The sequence below is a fragment of the Bombina bombina genome, chromosome 4, assembly GCF_027579735.1.
Source record: "Bombina bombina isolate aBomBom1 chromosome 4, aBomBom1.pri, whole genome shotgun sequence".
NCBI classification, from domain to species: Eukaryota; Metazoa; Chordata; class Amphibia; order Anura; family Bombinatoridae; genus Bombina; species Bombina bombina.
In genome coordinates, this window is record NC_069502.1 from 258,026,421 (window position 1) to 258,046,924 (window position 20,504).

The 20,504-nt window shown below is 40.2% G+C and overlaps 1 protein-coding gene across 1 annotated transcript in view; it reads left to right on the top strand.

Annotated features, from left to right (window-relative positions):
- The window catches only part of EFHD1 (EF-hand domain family member D1), a 148,372-nt gene that overhangs the window by 59,432 nt on the left and 68,436 nt on the right, over nucleotides 1-20,504 (top strand). Inside the window, exon 2 of the mRNA XM_053709918.1 lies at nucleotides 15,566-15,713. Within this exon, the coding sequence (XP_053565893.1) occupies nucleotides 15,566-15,713 (148 nt within the window). The remainder of the gene's footprint in view (nucleotides 1-15,565; nucleotides 15,714-20,504) is intronic.

Sequence of the window (20,504 nt, forward strand, 5' to 3'; positions counted from 1 at the left end):
AATTCTAAAAACGCCTGAATAAAAATGTTTACTCCCCCAGTACAACAGGCATGCATTGTAAGTAAAAATGCAATTTATTGACAATAGTGAACCAATAATAAAACAAACTTAATGGATATGTAATCAATAATAGCCAAATAATTGTGGTAATAAATTCTGTGATCAGCAAACATACGCTATGTCATAGTAATGCTACAAGTATGCTAATAAGTTGGAAAACCTATTTCCTCAAACGATAATACAGGTACAATTCCAGAATTATTCAGAAATCCAACATTTTTATTGATATACATTAAAACATTTTTTTAATTTAAAAACTACAATTTTTCCATATGATTAAAGGGACACTCAGGTTAAATTAAATTTTCATGATTCACATACAGCATGTCATTTTAAACAACTTTCCAATTTACTTCCATTAAAAAAAAATGTGCAGTCTTTTATATTTACAATTTTTGAGTCACCAGATCCTACTAAGAATGTGCAAGAATTCGAAGACTATACGTATATGGTTTTGTGATTGGCTGATTGCTATCACATGGTACAAGGGGAGTGGAAATATACATAACTTTGAAATTTGTTATAAAAAAAATCTACTACTCATTTGAAGTTCAGACTAAGTGCTATTGCATTGTCTTGTTATCTTGCATTTGTTGATTATGCAAATCTACTGTGTTGACTGGTCCTTTAAAGGACAATCTAGTCAAAATTTTCATGATTCAGATAGGGCATGCAATTTTAAACAACTTTACAATTTTACGTTTATCATTAAATGTGCTTTGTTCTCTTGGTATTCTTTGTTGAAAGTTAAACCTAAGTAGGCAAATATGCTAATTTCTAAGCCCTTGAAGGCCTCCCCTTATCTCAATGCATTTGACAAATTTTCACAATTAGACAGTGCTTGTTCATGTGAGCCATATAGATAACATTGTGTTCACTCCTGTGGAGTTACCTATGAGTCATCACTGCTTGGCTAAAATGCAAGTCTGTCAAAAGAACTGAAATAAGGGGACAGTCTGCAGAGGCTTAGATACAAGGTAATCACAGAGGTAAAAAGTATATTAATATAACTGTGTTGGTTATGCAAAACTGGGGAACGGGCAATAAAGGGATTATCTATCTTTTGAGAACAATTACAATTCTGGAGTTGACTGTCCCTTTAAGTCACAAACTTCTCTGGTTGATTTTTTTTTTCTTTGTGTTCTAAAATGCTAAAGCACCTCTATATTTATTTAAACAACGGTTACCTTTCTGATAACAATATTGTACTATATGATGGTACTATGCATACAAATGATATAAAACTACCTTTAGGTTTGCGTGTATAAGCTGTTATATGATAGGTAAATATTGCCTAAATGACATAAGATATTGTTGTTTACACTTGGTCCCATTTTACAGATTAAATATACAAATATTCCGAAATCTAAACCTTTTCTGATCCCAAGCAGTTTGGTTAAAGGGGTTCCCACCTGTACAACAATCACTCGGCTAGATTTGGAGTTTTGTCGGTAAGGACCCGCATAGCTAACGCCGGCTTTTTTCTGGCCGCACTATAAAAATAACTCTGGTATTGAGAGTCCACATAAAGGCTGCGTTAGGCTCCAAAAAAGGAGCGTAGAGCATATTTTTTTTTTTTTTTAATAATTTTTATTGAGGAATATTCAAAGGCATACAATAGTCATAAAAACAGGTTCTTGCATTGCATGTCACATACAGTAAGATTTAGTGTTACAAGAATGAGAAAACAAACACAGAAAATAAACGCAAGTGTAACAATTTACATATCATGCAACCATGAGATACATAGAATGCCAAATATTGAAATGCCTTTTAAATAAAATCCTAGGCCGCTCTTGGACCATCACAAGCATTTAAGATAAAAGAAGGCATGTGCAAACAAAAGAGACCACTTGTGGGTCTCGTTGGTAAACCTCAGTTTTTTATAATTTTATCTCTTACTAATATGAATAGTGTGTAAATTAAGTAAGGTGCTAAAGGGATAATATTATTACGTGCATATATATATTTGGACAATCTTGCATAGATTAAGAAAAAAATAAAGCTGAGTATAATGATAACCTGCAAGATTTAGCTAGAAAGGAGGGTATATAGGGTGCGGTATATGTGAGAAAAACCGCGTGGTCAGTCCTCCCACTTAAGGGAGGCATATTAAGTGGAGTGGGGGGGCGGAGGTGATGTGTTACCTACGAGAAGCAGATAAGAGATGTCAGCTTGTCTTCTAAATTTGCCAAACAGATGCACAGGAAATAGGTTGATTATAGGGGTGGGGGGGGGGGGGAGGTGGGAGTTTGAATATAATAAGTAAATATATATCGAATATGTTTCACATTAAGGTAGCGTAGAGCATATTTAACGCAGCTTCAACTCTCGATACCAGAGTTGCTTACGCAAGCGGCCAGCCTCAAAAACGTGCTCGTGCACGATTCTCCCATAGAAAACAATGGGGCTGTTTGAGCTGAAAAAAACCCTAAAACCTGCAAAAAAGCCGCGTTCAGCTCCTAACGCAGCCCCATTGTTTGCTATGCGGAAACACTTCCTACGTCTGCACCTAACACTCTAACATGTACCCCGAGTCTAAGCACCCCTAACCTTACTTATTAACCCCTAATTTGCCACCCCCGCTATCGCTGACCCCTGCATATTATTATTAACCCCTAATCTGCCGCTCCGTAAACCGCCGCTACTTATATTATCCCTATGTACCCCTAATCTGCTGCCCTAACATCGCCGACCCCTATATTATATTTATTAACCCCTAATCTGCCCCCCACAACGTCGCCTCCACCTGCCTACACTTATTAACCCCTAATCTGCCGAGCGGACCTGAGCGCTACTATAATAAAGTTATTAACCCCTAATCCGCCTCACTAACCCTATAATAAATAGTATTAACCCCTAATCTGCCCTCCCTAACATCGCCGACACCTAACTTCAAACATTAACCCCTAATCTGCCGACTGGAGCTCACCGCTATTCTAATAAATGTATTAACCCCTAAAGCTAAGTCTAACCCTAACACCCCCCTAAGTTAAATATAATTTAAATCTAACGAAATTAATTAACTCTTATTAAATAAATTATTCCTATTTAAAGCTAACTACTTACCTGTAAAATAAATCCTAATATAGCTACAATATAAATTATAATTATATTATAGCTATTTTAGGATTTATATTTATTTTACAGGTAACTTTGTATTTATTTTAACCAGGTACAATAGCTATTAAATAGTTAAGAACTATTTAATAGCTAAAATAGTTAAAATAATTACAAAATTACCTGTAAAATAAATCCTAACCTAAGTTACAATTAAACCTAACACTACACTATCAATAAATTAATTAAACAAACTACCTACAATTACCTACAATTAACCTAACACTACACTATCAATAAATTAATTAAATACAATTCCTACAAATAAATACAATTAAATAAACTAGCTAAAGTACAAAAAATAAAAAAGAACTAAGTTACAAAAAATAAAAAAATATTTACAAACATAAGAAAAATATTACAACAATTTTAAACTAATTACACCTACTCTAAGCCCCCTAATAAAATAACAAAGCCCCCCAAAATGAAAAAATGCCCTACCCTATTCTAAATTACTAAAGTTCAAAGCTCTTTTACCTTACCAGCCCTGAACAGGGCTCTTTGCGGGGCATGCCCCAAAGAACTCAGCTCTTTACCTATAAAAAAAAAACATACAATACCCCCCCCAACATTACAACCCACCACCCACATACCCCTAATCTAACCCAAACCCACCTTAAATAAACATAACACTAAGCCCCTGAAGATCTTCCTACCTTATCTTCACCATACCAGGTCCACCGATCCGTCCTGAAGAGCTCCTCCGATGTCCTGATCCAAGCCCAAGCGGGGGGCTGAAGAGGTCCATGATCCGGCTGAAGTCTTCATCCAAGCGGGAGCTGAAGAGGTCCATGATCCGGATGAAGTCTTCATCCAAGCGGGAGCTGAAGAGGTCCATGATCCGGATGAAGTCTTCTATCAAAGGCATCTTCAATCTTCTTTCTTCGGGAGCCATCATCTTCCATCCGACGCGGAACATCCTCTTCTCCCGACGCCTACTAGCCGAATGACGGTTCCTTTAAGGGACGTCATCCAAGATGGCGTCCCTCGAATTTCCGATTGGCTGATAGGATTCTATCAGCCAATCGGAATTAAGGTAGGAATATTCTGATTGGCTGATGGAATCAGCCAATCAGAATCAAGTTCAATCCGATTGGCTGATCCAATCAGCCAATCAGATTGAGCTCGCATTCTATTGGCTGATCGGAACAGCCAATAGAATGCGAGCTCAATCTGATTGGCTGATTGGATCAGCCAATCGGATTGAACTTGATTTCTCCAACATAGGTGTGTCCGGTCCACGGCGTCATCCTTACTTGTGGGATATTCTCTTCCCCAACAGGAAATGGCAAAGAGCCCAGCAAAGCTGGTCACATGATCCCTCCTAGGCTCCGCCTACCCCAGTCATTCTCTTTGCCGTTGTACAGGCAACATCTCCACGGAGATGGCTTAGAGTTTTTTAGTGTTTAACTGTAGTTTTTTATTATTCAATCAAGAGTTTGTTATTTTAAAATAGTGCTGGTATGTACTATTTACTCTGAAACAGAAAAGAGATGAAGATTTCTGTTTGTATGAGGAAAATGATTTTAGCAACCGTTACTAAAATCCATGGCTGTTCCACACAGGACTGTTGAGAGGAATTAACTTCAGTTGGGGGAACAGTGAGCAGTCTTTTGCTGCTTGAGGTATGACACATTCTAACAAGACGATGTAATGCTGGAAGCTGTCATTTTCCCTATGGGATCCGGTAAGCCATTTTTATTCAGACAGTAAATAAGGGCTTCACAAGGGCTTATTAAGACTGTAGACATTTTCTGGGCTAAATCGATCATATATTACACATATTTAGCCTTGAGGAATCATTTAATCTGGGTATTTTTGTTAAATAATATCGGCAGGCACTGTTTTAGACACCTTATTCTCTAGGGGCTTTCCCTAATCATAGGCAGAGCCTCATTTTCGCGCCGGTATTGCGCACTTGTTTTTGAGAAGCATGACATGCAGTCGCATGTGTGAGGAGCTCTGATACATAGAAAAGACTTTCTGAAGGCGTCATTTGGTATCGTATTCCCCTTTGGGCTTGGTTGGGTCTCAGCAAAGCAGATACCAGGGACTGTAAAGGGGTTAAAGTTAAAAATGGCTCCGGTTCCGTTATTTTAAGGGTTAAAGCTTCCAAATTTGGTGTGCAATACTTTTAAGGCTTTAAGACACTGTGGTGAAATTTTGGTGAATTTTGAACAAATCCTTCATACTTTTTCGCAATTGCAGTAATAAAGTGTGTTCAGTTTAAAATTTAAAGTGACAGTAACGGTTTTATTTTAAAACGTTTTTTGTACTTTGTTATCAAGTTTATGCCTGTTTAACATGTCTGAACTACCAGATAGACTGTGTTCTGAATGTGGGGAAGCCAAGGTTCCTTCTCATTTAAATAAATGTGATTTATGTGACACTGAAAATGATGCCCAAGATGATTCCTCAAGTGAGGGGAGTAAGCATGGTACTGCATCATTCCCTCCTTCGTCTACACGAGTCTTGCCCACTCAGGAGGCCCCTAGTACATCTAGCGCGCCAATACTCCTTACTATGCAACAATTAACGGCTGTAATGGATAATTCTATCAAAAACATTTTAGCCAAAATGCCCACTTATCAGCGTAAGCGCGACTGCTCTGTTTTAGATACTGAAGAGCATGAGGACGCTGATGATAATGGTTCTGAAATGCCCCTACACCAGTCTGAGGGGGCCAGGGAGGTTTTGTCTGAGGGAGAAATTTCAGATTCAGGGAAAATTTCTCAACAAGCTGAACCCGATGTGATTACATTTAAATTTAAGTTGGAACATCTCCGCGCTCTGCTTAAGGAGGTATTATCCACTCTGGATGATTGTGAGAATTTGATCATCCCAGAGAAACTATGTAAAATGGACAAGTTCCTAGAGGTCCCGGGGCTCCCAGAAGCTTTTCCTATACCCAAGCGGGTGGCGGACATTGTAAATAAAGAATGGGAAAGGCCCGGTATTCCTTTCGTCCCTCCCCCCATATTTAAAAAATTGTTTCCTATGGTCGACCCTAGAAAGGACTTATGGCAGACTGTCCCCAAGGTCGAGGGAGCGGTTTCTACTTTAAACAAACGCACCACTATACCCATAGAAGATAGTTGTGCTTTCAAAGATCCTATGGATAAAAAATTAGAAGGTTTGCTTAAAAAGATGTTTGTTCAGCAAGGTTACCTTCTACAACCAATTTCATGCATTGTCCCTGTCACTACAGCCGCGTGTTTCTGGTTCGATGAGCTAGTAAAGGCGATAGATAGTGATTCTCCTCCTTATGAGGAGATTATGGACAGAATCCGTGCTCTCAAATTGGCTAATTCTTTCACCCTAGACGCCACTTTGCAATTGGCTAGGTTAGCGGCGAAGAATTCTGGGTTTGCTATTGTGGCGCGTAGAGCGCTTTGGTTGAAATCTTGGTCAGCGGATGCGTCTTCCAAGAACAAACTCCTTAACATTCCTTTCAAGGGGAAAACGCTGTTTGGCCCTGACTTGAAAGAGATTATCTCTGATATCACTGGGGGTAAGGGCCACGCCCTTCCTCAGGATAGGTCTTTCAAGGCCAAAAATAAACCTAATTTTCGTCCCTTTCGTAGAAACGGACCAGCCCCAAGTGCTACGTCCTCTAAGCAAGAGGGTAATACTTCTCAAGCCAAGCCAGCCTGGAGACCAATGCAAGGCTGGAACAAGGGAAAGCAGGCCAAGAAACCTGCCACTGCTACCAAGACAGCATGAAATGTTGGCCCCCGATCCGGGACCGGATCTGGTGGGGGGCAGACTCTCTCTCTTCGCTCAGGCTTGGGCAAGAGATGTTCTGGATCCTTGGGCACTAGAAATAGTCTCCCAAGGTTATCTTCTGGAATTCAAGGGGCTTCCCCCAAGGGGGAGGTTCCACAGGTCTCAATTGTCTTCAGACCACATAAAGAGACAGGCATTCTTACATTGTGTAGAAGACCTGTTGAAAATGGGAGTGATTCATCCTGTTCCATTAGGAGAACAAGGGATGGGGTTCTACTCCAATCTGTTCATAGTTCCCAAAAAAGAGGGAACGTTCAGACCAATCTTAGATCTCAAGATCTTAAACAAGTTTCTCAAGGTTCCATCGTTCAAAATGGAAACCATTCGAACAATTCTTCCTTCCATCCAGGAAGGTCAATTCATGACCACGGTGGATTTAAAGGATGCATATCTACATATTCCTATCCACAAGGAACATCATCGGTTCCTAAGGTTCGCATTACCAGTTCGTGGCGCTTCCTTTCGGATTAGCCACTGCTCCAAGGATTTTCACAAAGGTACTAGGGTCCCTTCTAGCGGTGCTAAGACCAAGGGGCATTGCAGTAGTACCTTACTTGGACGACATTCTGATTCAAACGTCGTCCCTTCCTCAAGCAAAGGCTCACACGGACATAGTCCTGGCCTTTCTCAGATCTCACGGATGGAAAGTGAACGTGGAAAAGAGTTCTCTATCTCCGTCGACAAGGGTTCCCTTCTTGGGAACAATAATAGACTACTTAGAAATGAGGATTTTTCTGACAGAGGCCAGAAAAACAAAACTTCTAAACTCTTGTCAAACACTTCATTCCGTTCCTCTTCCTTCCATAGCGCAGTGCATGGAAGTAATAGGTTTGATGGTAGCGGCAATGGACATAGTTCCTTTTGCGCGCATTCATCTAAGACCATTACAACTGTGCATGCTCAGTCAGTGGAATGGGGACTATACAGACTTGTCTCCGAAGATACAAGTAAATCAGAGGACCAGAGACTCACTCCGTTGGTGGCTGTCCCTGGACAACCTGTCACAAGGGATGACCTTCCGCAGACCAGAGTGGGTCATTGTCACGACCGACGCCAGTCTGATGGGCTGGGGCGCGGTCTGGGGATCCCTGAAAGCTCAGGGTCTTTGGTCTCGGGAAGAATCTCTTCTACCGATAAATATTCTGGAACTGAGAGCGATATTCAATGCTCTCAAGGCTTGGCCTCAGCTAGCAAAGGCCAAGTTCATACGGTTTCAATCGGACAACATGACGACTGTTGCGTACATCAACCATCAGGGGGGAACAAGGAGTTCCCTGGCGATGGAAGAAGTGACCAAAATCATTCAATGGGCAGAGACTCACTCCTGCCACCTGTCTGCAATCCACATCCCAGGAGTGGAAAATTGGGAAGCGGATTTTCTGAGTCGTCAGACATTACATCCGGGGGAGTGGGAACTCCATCCGGAAATCTTTGCCCAAATTACTCAACTGTGGGGCATTCCAGACATGGATCTGATGGCCTCTCGGCAGAACTTCAAGGTTCCTTGCTACGGGTCCAGATCCAGGGATCCCAAGGCGACTCTAGTAGATGCACTAGTAGCACCTTGGACCTTCAAACTAGCTTATGTATTCCCGCCGTTTCCTCTCATCCCCAGGCTGGTAGCCAGGATCAATCAGGAGAGGGCATCGGTGATCTTGATAGCTCCTGCGTGGCCACGCAGGACTTGGTATGCAGATCTGGTGAATATGTCATCGGCTCCACCATGGAAGCTACCTTTGAGACGAGACCTTCTTGTTCAAGGTCCGTTCGAACATCCGAATCTGGTCTCACTCCAACTGACTGCTTGGAGATTGAACGCTTGATCTTATCAAAACGAGGGTTCTCAGATTCTGTTATTGATACTCTTGTTCAGGCCAGAAAGCCTGTAACTAGAAAAATTTACCACAAAATATGGAAAAAATATATCTGTTGGTGTGAATCTAAAGGATTCCCTTGGGACAAGGTAAAAATTCCTAAGATTCTATCCTTTCTTCAAGAAGGATTGGAGAAAGGATTATCTGCAAGTTCCTTGAAGGGACAGATTTCTGCCTTGTCTGTGTTACTTCACAAAAAGCTGGCAGCTGTGCCAGATGTTCAAGCCTTTGTTCAGGCTCTGGTTAGAATCAAGCCTGTTTACAAACCTTTGACTCCTCCTTGGAGTCTCAACTTAGTTCTTTCAGTTCTTCAGGGGGTTCCGTTTGAACCCTTACATTCCGTTGATATTAAGTTATTATCTTGGAAAGTTTTGTTTTTGGTTGCAATTTCTTCTGCTAGAAGAGTTTCAGAATTATCTGCTCTGCAGTGTTCTCCTCCTTATCTGGTGTTCCATGCAGATAAGGTGGTTTTACGTACTAAACCTGGTTTTCTTCCGAAAGTTGTTTCTAACAAAAACATTAACCAGGAGATAGTCGTGCCTTCTTTGTGTCCGAATCCAGTTTCAAAGAAGGAACGTTTGTTGCACAATTTGGATGTTGTTCGTGCTCTAAAATTCTATTTAGATGCTACAAAGGATTTTAGACAAACATCTTCCTTGTTTGTTGTTTATTCTGGTAAAAGGAGAGGTCAAAAAGCAACTTCTACCTCTCTCTCTTTTTGGATTAAAAGCATCATCAGATTGGCTTATGAGACTGCCGGACGGCAGCCTCCTGAAAGAATCACAGCTCATTCCACTAGGGCTGTGGCTTCCACATGGGCCTTCAAGAACGAGGCTTCTGTTGATCAGATATGTAAGGCAGCGACTTGGTCTTCACTGCACACTTTTACTAAATTTTACAAGTTTGATACTTTTGCTTCTTCTGAGGCTATTTTTGGGAGAAAGGTTTTGCAAGCCGTGGTGCCTTCCATCTAGGTGACCTGATTTGCTCCCTCCCTTCATCCGTGTCCTAAAGCTTTGGTATTGGTTCCCACAAGTAAGGATGACGCCGTGGACCGGACACACCTATGTTGGAGAAAACAGAATTTATGTTTACCTGATAAATTACTTTCTCCAACGGTGTGTCCGGTCCACGGCCCGCCCTGGTTTTTTAATCAGGTCTGATATTTATTTTCTTTAACTACAGTCACCACGGTATCATATGGTTTCTCCTATGCAAATATTCCTCCTTAACGTCGGTCGAATGACTGGGGTAGGCGGAGCCTAGGAGGGATCATGTGACCAGCTTTGCTGGGCTCTTTGCCATTTCCTGTTGGGGAAGAGAATATCCCACAAGTAAGGATGATGCCGTGGACCGGACACACCGTTGGAGAAAGTAATTTATCAGGTAAACATAAATTCTGTTTCTGATTGGCTGATTCCATCAGCCAATCAGAATATTCCTACCTTAATTCCGATTGGCTGATAGAATCCTATCAGCCAATCGGAATTCGAGAGACGCCACCTTGGATGACGTCCCTTAAAGGAACCATCATTCGGCTAGTAGGCGTCGGGAGAAGAGGATGTTCCGCGTCGGATGGAAGATGATGGCTCCCGAAGAAAGAAGATTGAAGATGCCGTTGATAGAAGACTTCATCCGGATCATGGACCTCTTCAGCTCCCGCTTGGATGAAGACTTCATCCGGATCATGGACCTCTTCAGCTCCCGCTTGGATGAAGACTTCATCCGGATCATGGACCTCTTCAGCCCCCCGCTTGGGCTTGGATCAGGACATCGGAGGAGCTCTTCAGGACGGATCGGTGAACCTGGTATGGTGAAGATAAGGTAGGAAGATCTTCAGGGGCTTAGTGTTAGGTTTATTTAAGGTGGGTTTGGGTTAGATTAGGGGTATGTGGGTGGTGGGTTGTAATGTTGGGGAGGGGTATTGTATGTTTTTTTTACAGGCAAAAGAGCTGAATTATTTGGGGCATGCCCCGCAAAGGACCCTGTTCAGGGCTGGTAAGGTAAAAGAGCTTTGAACTTTAGTAATTTAGAATAGGGTAGGGCATTTTTTTATTTTGGGGGTCTTTGTTATTTTATTAGGGGGCTTAGAGTAGGTGTAATTAGTTTAAAATTGTTGTAATATTTTTCTTATGTTTGTAAATATTTTTTTATTTTTTGTAACTTAGTTCTTTTTTATTTTTTGTACTTTAGCTAGTTTATTTAATTGTATTTATTTGTAGGAATTGTATTTAATTAATTTATTGATAGTGTAGTGTTAGGTTAATTGTAGGTAATTGTAGGTAGTTTGTTTAATTAATTTATTGATTGTGTAGTGTTAGGTTTAATTGTAACTTAGGTTAGGATTTATTTTACAGGTAATTTTGTAATTATTTTAACTATTTTAGCTATTAAATAGTTCTTAACTATTTTTAATAGCTATTGTACCTGGTTAAAATAAATACAAAGTTACCTGTAAAATAAATATAAATCCTAAAATAGCTATAATATAATTATAATTTATATTGTAGCTATATTAGGATTTATTTTACAGGTAAGTATTTATCTTTAAATAGGAATAATTTATTTAATAAGAGTTAATTAATTTCGTTAGATTTAAATTATATTTAACTTAGGGGGGTGTTAGTGTTAGGGTTAGACTTAGCTTTAGGGGTTAATGCATTTATTAGAATAGCGGTGAGCTCCAGTCGGCAGATTAGGGGTTAATGTTTGAAGTTAGGTGTCGACGATGTTAGGGAGGGCAGATTAGGGGTTAATACTATTTATTATAGGGTTAGTGAGGCGGATTAGGGGTTAATAATTTTATTATAGTAGCGCTCAGGTCCGGTCGGCAGATTAGGGGTTAATAAGTGTAGGTAGGTGGAGGCGACGTTGTGGGGGGCAGGTTAGGGGTTAATAAATATAATACAGGGGTCGGCGGTGTTAGGGGCAGCAGATTAGGGGTACATAAGTATAACGTAGGTGGCGGTCGGCAGATTAGGGGTTAAAAAAATTTAATCGAGTGGCGGCTATGTGGGGGGACCTCGGTTTAGGGGTACATAGGTAGTTTATGGGTGTTAGTGTACTTTAGAGCACAGTAGTTAAGAGCTTTATAAACCGGCGTTAGCCCAGAAAGCTCTTAACTACTGACTTTTTTCCTGCTGCTGGAGTTTTGTCGTTAGATGTCTAACGCTCACTTCAGACACGACTCTAAATACCGGAGTTATAAAAATCCCATTGAAAAGATAGGATACGCAATTGACGTAAGGGGATCTGCGGTATGGAAAAGTCGCGGCTGAAAAGTGAGCGTTAGACCCTATTTTGAGTGACTCCAAATACCGGAGGTAGCCTAAAACCAGCGTTGGGAGCCTCTAACGCTGGTTTTCACGGCTAACGCCAAACTCCAAATCTAGGCCACTGTGTTTTATTGGATTATGCAATGCAAAACATAGAGAAAGTATTTGCAACAATTTTATAAAAAATACCATTCAAAACAATAAATACACATGTATCTGTGTCAAGCTGTTTGGGGATAATAAAGCAATACAAGTATAAGAAAATGAAACCCTTGGTTTGGGGGAAATGTGATTAGAAAGGTAGAGTGTAAACCTCTCTCTAGAAAATTCTAAAAAAAAAAATTCTAATTGGATTAAATAGAATGGTTAATGTGTGGAGGGCGCTTAAAACTTAAACACTAAAAACAAAAAAATGTGAATCATATTTAATAGTGTCTGTCTATTGTCTATATATGACAAACGTGTGTATATTATAATGGATGTTCTATATTATAGGTATCTGTATACGTAAACGGCTGTATTATACAGCTATACAATCAGCAATATCCTAGTATAGTGAAAACCTCTATATTCAATCAGTAAAAAAGATATCAATGAAGAAACAAAAATGAATACATGTGAATAATAGACAGACAATTTTAGATATGATTCACATTTTTTAGTTTTCAGTGTTTAAGCTTTAAGCGCCCTACACACATTAACCATTCTATTTAATCCAATTTGGAAAAGTGATTAGTACAAATGAGTGCAGCGTAAGACTAAGAATAATTTGCAATATTAAATTGCAGTGTTCTCCCAGACCTATTTAATGGGCACACCACCAGCCAGTATTAAGCAAAAATTTGCTAAGTTATTTCAATGTTTGTTTCACAATTTATCGTTAAAGGGACAGTCAACACAAAAATTATTGTTTAAAAAGATAGATGACACCTTTAAACCTCTAAATTTCTGTCTGTTTCTAAGTCCCTAAAGACAGCCCCCTGATCACATGTTATTGTATTTGCTTTTCACAACAGGGGAGTGCTAGTTCATGTGAGCCACATAGAGAACATTGTGCTGACGGCCGTGGATTCTAACAACACAGCACTAATTGGCTTAAGTGCAAGTCAATAGATAATACATTTAAAGTGTGATCAGGGGGCCATCAGAAGATGCTTAGAAACAAGGTAATCACAGTGGTAAAAAGTGTATTAAAGGGACACTGAACCCAAATTTTTTCTTTTGTGATTCAGATAGAGCATGCAACTTTCTAATTTACTTCTATTGTCGATTTTTCTACGTTCTTTTGCTATCTTTATTAGAAAAAGGCATATAAGCCTTTTTTTTTTTGTTTTTTTGGTTCAGTACTCTGGACAGCACTGGATGAATTTATCCACCAATCAGCAAGAACAACCCAGGTTGTTCACCGAAACTGGGCCGGCATCTAAACTTACGTTCTTGCATTTCAAATAAAAATACCAAGAAAATGAAGAACATTTGATAATAGGAGTAAATTAGAAAGTTGCTTAAAATGTCATGCTCTATCTGAATCACACAAGAAAAAAATTGGGTTCATTGTCCCTTTAATATAACCATGTTTTCTGTGCAAGACTGGGGAATGGGTAATAAAGGGATTATCTATCTTTTTAAACCAGTGAAAACAGTGAAATGTCAATTTTGATGAATTAAAGTGCCCTTGTTTTTAATAGGTTTATTAAAAACCGGGCACTAATTAATCAAAATGGACCTTCACTTTAATCTTGACAGCCGCTGCATCGCTTCCTCCGCCCGTTGCAAAGCCTCTTCCTGGGTCTAAAATGAGGAATCTGAAGTCTTCCAATTATGGCGTTGAATCAGACACTGATTCCCCCGGAGGGGGGAGAGCCGTGATTGGAGGATGACCGATCCGTAATATCTGACATAGGAAGAGGCTTACGACGACCAGGGGAAGCTGGAGCAGCTGTCAAAATTTTAAAAGGTAAGCTTTTTCACAACACAAGTGAAATGTAAATTTTGATGAATTAAAGTGCCCCTGTTTTTAATCAAATATTTAAAAAACGGGTACTTTATCATCAAAATTTACATTCACTTTAAAGTGAATGTAAACTTAAGACTAGTGCCCCATGGGATTGGATAGACTTTTAAAAATTAGCCAGGGTTTAATTCATCAAATTTTTTATGTTTGTATTTTGTCAAATTTTTACCGCTGCGATGATAAACACAGCTCTCCTGCCCGCAATTTTGTCTAATTGATTGAAAGACGATTTGTTTCCTCCTGGGCCGTGACATTTATGCAAAGGGTATGAACGCCCCGAGGGGGGGGGGGACACAAGGATTAGTTTTTTTAAGAATCGTCATCTGTCAATCAATTGGACAATAAGTCTATTCAATGCCGTGGGACACTAGTCTTAAAGTGAATGTCAATTTTGATGCTAAAGTGCCCGGTTTTTAAAAATTAGATTAAAAACAGGGGCACTTTGATTCATCAAAATTTACATTTCACTCCTGTAGTGAAAAAAAAACTTACCTTTTAATCTTCACAGCAGCTCCAGCTTCCTCCGCCCGTCACAAAGCCTCTTCCTGGGTCTAAAAATGAGGAATCCGGCTTCCTCCAATCACGGTGCTGAATCAGACACCGATTCCCCCCGGGGGGGGGGAGCCGTGATTGGAGGATGACCTATCCATCATTTCCATCAAGACTATTGGACTTTAAAACAAAAAAAAAAAGCAGACCGACAGACTAACAGGCAGGGAAAATAGTAATTTTTTATAATTTTATTTTTAAAATAATATTAATGAATAAGTTTGGCTTTAAGAATGTTTGTTTGTTTTTTGGAATTCCGGATTTGGGAATATGTACCTGCATTACATCATAGCAAAGACTCTCTTTTCTGGGTTTAGTATCTAGAATCCCCTGATAGCTCATACAGAGCATGCAGTATCATATTACTTTTGTTAGCAATTGCACTTCGCTATTGATATCATTTGTTGAAAACCATACTTGAATAGGCTCAGGAGCAGCAATTTACTATTGGGAGCTAGCTAGTGATTGGTGGCTGGACATATATGCCTCCTTGTCATTGGCTCACCAGATAGTGCATTGTTGCTCTGGATTTGACTTTAATTTTGTGTTTTAACACCTTTGCAGGGGTTAGACACATGGTTATATTAGAGCATTTTTGTATTTCACTGTTGCTTGAACACAATAGAAAATTTCCAATTTTATGCCTTCATAAACATTTCAATTTAAATAAATTTGACTGAGCCCTTTTTAAAATTTTTTATTTTTAACTGCTGCTCTTTCAAAGATGGTAATGGGCTTTATTTACTGGGTTCACAACCCATGTACGGGTGCATTCTCGGAAAAATTTAGTGGATTTCCTATTTCACAATCTATTTCTAAATATTCCTACACTAGTGCATCGGTATTAATCCATGAGCAGTAACATTTGTCATTTAATCTGTGTGTAGGTATGATGCTGGCCATGATGGTTACATTGATTTAATGGAACTGAAGCTGATGATGGAAAAACTTGGAGCTCCACAGACTCACCTTGGGCTGAAAAATATGATAAAGGAAGTAGATGAGGATTTCGATGGGAAGTTGTGCTACCGAGAGGTAACCCACACTGCTCTGATGCTTTATGGGTATAGGCACACATACACCCCCTAGGCACACACATACACCATTAATATATAACAGTAATATGTGATGTGCACAATATACTGTGTTTCTCCTGATTACATTGTTAAATCTACTTTATTGAGCCAAAATCCATGTGGTTTAATCCGCCTTAGTGAAACTGGTGTTGTGAGTGGGGTTTTTTTTTGTTTTTTTTTTTTACCCTTCACTACTTTCAGAGAAGAACTTGCCCAAAACACAGGAGAGCTTTTAGTATTTTATATTTCTCTTGTTAAGTGTATCCAGTCCACGGATCATCCATTACTTATGGGATATTCTCCTTCCCAACAGGAAGTTGCAAGAGGATCACCCACAGCAGAGCTGCTATATAGCTCCTCCCCTTACTGCCATACCCAGTCATTCTCTTGCAAGCCTCAACCAAGATGGAGGTCGTAAGAGGAGTGTGGTGTTTTAAACTTATTTTATTTCTTCAATCAAAAGTTTGTTATTTTTAAATGGTACCGGAGTGTGCTGTTTATCTCAGGCAGTATTTTAAACTTATTTTATTTCTTCAATCAAAAGTTTGTTATTTTTAAATGGCACCGGAGTGTGCTGTTTATCTCAGGCAGTATTTAGAAGAAGAATCTGCCTGCATTTTCTATGATCTTAGCAGAAGTAACTAAGATCCATTGCTGTTCTCACATATTCTGAGGAGTGAGGTAACTTCAGAGGGGGAATAGCGTGCAGGTTTTCCTTCAATAAGGTATGTGCAGTTAATATTTTTCTAGGGATGGAATTTGCTAGAAAATGCTGCTTATACCGGATTAATGTAAGTAAAGCCTTAAATGCAGTGATAGCTACTGGTATCAGGCTTATTAATAGAGATGCATACTCTTATAAAAATGTAATATAAAACGTTTGCTGGCATGTTAATCGTTTTTATATATGTTTGGTGACAAAACTTATTGGGGCCTAGTTTTTTTCCACATGGCTGGTTTGATTTCTGCCTAGAGACAGTTTCCTGAAGCTTTCCACTGTTGCAATATGAGTGGGAAGGGCCTATTTTAGTGCTTTTCTGTGCAGATAAAAATACTGACAGAGACATTCAGCTTCCCTCTGCATGATACAGGACATCTCTGAAGGGTTCAAAAGGCTTCAAAGTCGTGTTTGAGGAGGGTAACAATCACAGTAGACTGTGGCAGTTGTTGTGACTGTGTTTAAAAAACGTTTTTGTCATTTATTATTCTGTTTTTGTTATTAAGGGGTTAATCATCCATTTGCAAGTGGGTGCAATGCTCTGCTGACTTGTTACATACACTGTAAAAATTTTGTTAGTGTAACTGCCTTTTTTCACTGTTATTTCAAATTTTGTCAAAATTTGTTTCTCTTAAAGGCACAGTAACGTTTTTTATATTGCTTGTTAACTTGCTTTAAAGTGTTTTCCAAGCTTGCTAGTCTCATTGCTAGTCTGTACAAACATGTCTGAAACAGAGGATACTTGTTCATTATACTTGTTCATTATGTTTAAAAGCCATGGTGGAGCCCCATAGGAGAATGTGTACTAAATGTATTGATTTCACCTTAAACAGTAAAGATCAGTCTTTATCTATAAAAGAATTGTCACCAGAGGGGTCTGTCGAGGGGGAAGTTATGCCGACTAACTCTCCCCACGTGTCAGACCCTTCGCCTCCCGCTCAAGGGACGCACGCTAATATGGCGCCAAGTACATCAGGGACGCCCATAGCGATTACTTTGCAGGACATGGCTGCAATCATGAATAATACCCTGTCAGAGGTATTATCCAGATTGCCTGAATTGAGAGGCAAGCGCGATTGCTCTGAGGTTAGATGAGATACGGAGCGCGTAGATGCTGTAAGAGCCATGTCTGATACTGCGTCACAATATGCAGAACCTGAGGACGGAGAGCTTCAGTCTGTGGGTGACGTCTCTGATTCGGGAGACCTGATTCAGAGATTTCTAATTTTAAATTTAAGCTTGAGAACCTCCGTGTATTGCTTGGGGAGGTATTAGCTGCTCTGAATGACTGACACAATTGCAGTGCCAGAGAAATTGTGTAGGCTGGATAAATACTATGCAGTGCCGGTGAGTACTGATGTTTTCTCCAACATAGGTGTGTCCGGTCCACGGCGTCATCCTTACTTGTGGGATATTCTCTTCCCCAACAGGAAATGGCAAAGAGCCCAGCAAAGCTGGTCACATGATCCCTCCTAGGCTCCGCCTACCCCAGTCATTCTCTTTGCCGTTGTACAGGCAACATCTCCACGGAGATGGCTTAGAGTTTTTTAGTGTTTAACTGTAGTTTTTATTATTCAATCAAGAGTTTGTTATTTTAAAATAGTGCTGGTATGTACTATTTACTCAGAAACAGAAAAGAGATGAAGATTTCTGTTTGTATGAGGAAAATGATTTTAGCAACCGTCACTAAAATCCATGGCTGTTCCACACAGGACTGTTGAGAGGAATTAACTTCAGTTGGGGGAACAGTGAGCAGTCTCTTGCTGCTTGAGGTATGACACATTCTAACAAGACGATGTAATGCTGGAAGCTGTCATTTTCCCTATGGGATCCGGTAAGCCATGTTTATTAAGATAGTAAATAAGGGCTTCACAAGGGCTTATTAAGACTGTAGACTTTTTCTGGGCTAAATCGATTCATTATTAACACATATTTAGCCTTGAGGAATCGTTTAATCTGGGTATTTTGATAAGATTATATCGGCAGGCACTGTTTTAGACACCTTATTCTTAGGGGCTTTCCCAAATCATAGGCAGAGCCTCATTTTCGCGCCGGTGTTGCGCACTTGTTTTTGAGAGGCATGACATGCAGTCGCATGTGTGAGGAGCTCTGATACATAGAAAAGACTTTCTGAAGGCGTCATTTGGTATCGTATTCCCCTTTGGGCTTGGTTGGGTCTCAGCAAAGCAGATACCAGGGACTGTAAAGGGGTTAAAGTTAAAAACGGCTCCGGTTCCGTTATTTTAAGGGCTAAAGCTTCCAAATTTGGTGTGCAATACTTTTAAGGCTTTAAGACACTGTGCTGAAATTTTGGTGAATTTTGAACAATTCCTTCATATTTTTTCGCAATTGCAGTAATAAAGTGTGTTCAGTTTAAAATTTAAAGTGACAGTAACGGTTTTATTTTAAAACGTTTTTTGTACTTTGTTATCAAGTTTATGCCTGTTTAACATGTCTGAACTACCAGATAGACTGTGTTCTGAATGTGGGGAAGCCAGAGTTCCTTCTCATTTAAATAAATGTGATTTATGTGACAATGACAATGATGCCCAAGATGATTCCTCAAGTGAGGGGAGTAAGCATGGTACTGCATCATTCCCTCCTTCGTCTACACGAGTCTTGCCCACTCAGGAGGCCCCTAGTACATCTAGTGCGCCAATACTCCTTACTATGCAACAATTAACGGCTGTAATGGATAATTCTGTCAAAAACATTTTAGCCAAAATGCACACTTATCAGCGTAAGCGCGACTGCTCTGTTTTAGATACTGAAGAGCATGACGACGCTGATAATAATGGTTCTGAAGGGCCCCTAAACCAGTCTGATGGGGCCAGGGAGGTTTTGTCTGAGGGAGAAATTACTGATTCAGGAACATTTCTCAACAAGCTGAACCTGATGTGATTACGTTTAAATTTAAGTTGGAACATCTCCGCATTCTGCTTAAGGAGGTATTATCCACTCTGGATGATTGTGACAAGTTGGTCATCCCAGAGAAACTATGTAAAATGGACAAGTTCCTAGAGGTCCCGGGGCTCCCAGAAGCTTTTCCTATACCCAAGCGGGTGGCGGACATTGTAAATAAAGAATGGGAAAGGCCCGGTATTCCTTTCGTCCCTCCCCCCATATTTAAAAAATTGTTTCCTATGGTCGACCCCAGAAAGGACTTATGGCAGACAGTCCCCAAGGTCGAGGGAGCGGTTTCCACTTTAAACAAACGCACCACTATACCCATAGAAGATAGTTGTGCTTTCAAAGATCCTATGGATAAAAAATTAGAAGGTTTACTTAAAAAGATGTTTGTTCAGCAGGGTTACCTTCTACAACCAATTTCATGCATTGTCCCTGTCGCTACAGCCGCGTGTTTCTGGTTCGATGAGCTGGTAAAGGCGGTCGATAGTGATTCTCCTCCTTATGAGGAGATTATGGACAGAATCAATGCTCTCAAATTGGCTAATTCTTTCACCCTAGACGCCACTTTGCAATTGGCTAGGTTAGCGGCTAAGAATTCTGGGTTTGCTATTGTGGCGCGCAGAGCGCTTTGGTTGAAATCTTGGTCAGCTGATGCGTCTTCCAAGAACAAGCTACTTAACATTCCTTTCAAGGGGAAAACGCTGTTTGGCCCTGACTTGAAAGAGATTATCTCTGATATCACTGGGGGTAAGGGCCACGCCCTTCCTCAGGATCGGCCTTTCAAGGCCAAAAATAAACCTAATTTTCGTCCCTTTCGTAGAAACGGACCAGCCCAAAGTGCTACGTCCTCTAAGCAAGAGGGTAATACTTCTCAAGCCAAGCCAGCTTGGAGACCAATGCAAGGCTGGAACAAGGGAAAGCAGGCCAAGAAACCTGCCACTGCTACCAAGACAGCATGAAATGTTGGCCCCCGATCCGGGACCGGATCTGGTGGGGGGCAGACTCTCTCTCTTCGCTCAGGCTTGGGCAAGAGATGTTCTGGATCCTTGGGCGCTAGAAATAGTCTCCCAAGGTTATCTTCTGGAATTCAAGGGGCTTCCCCCAAGGGGGAGGTTCCACAGG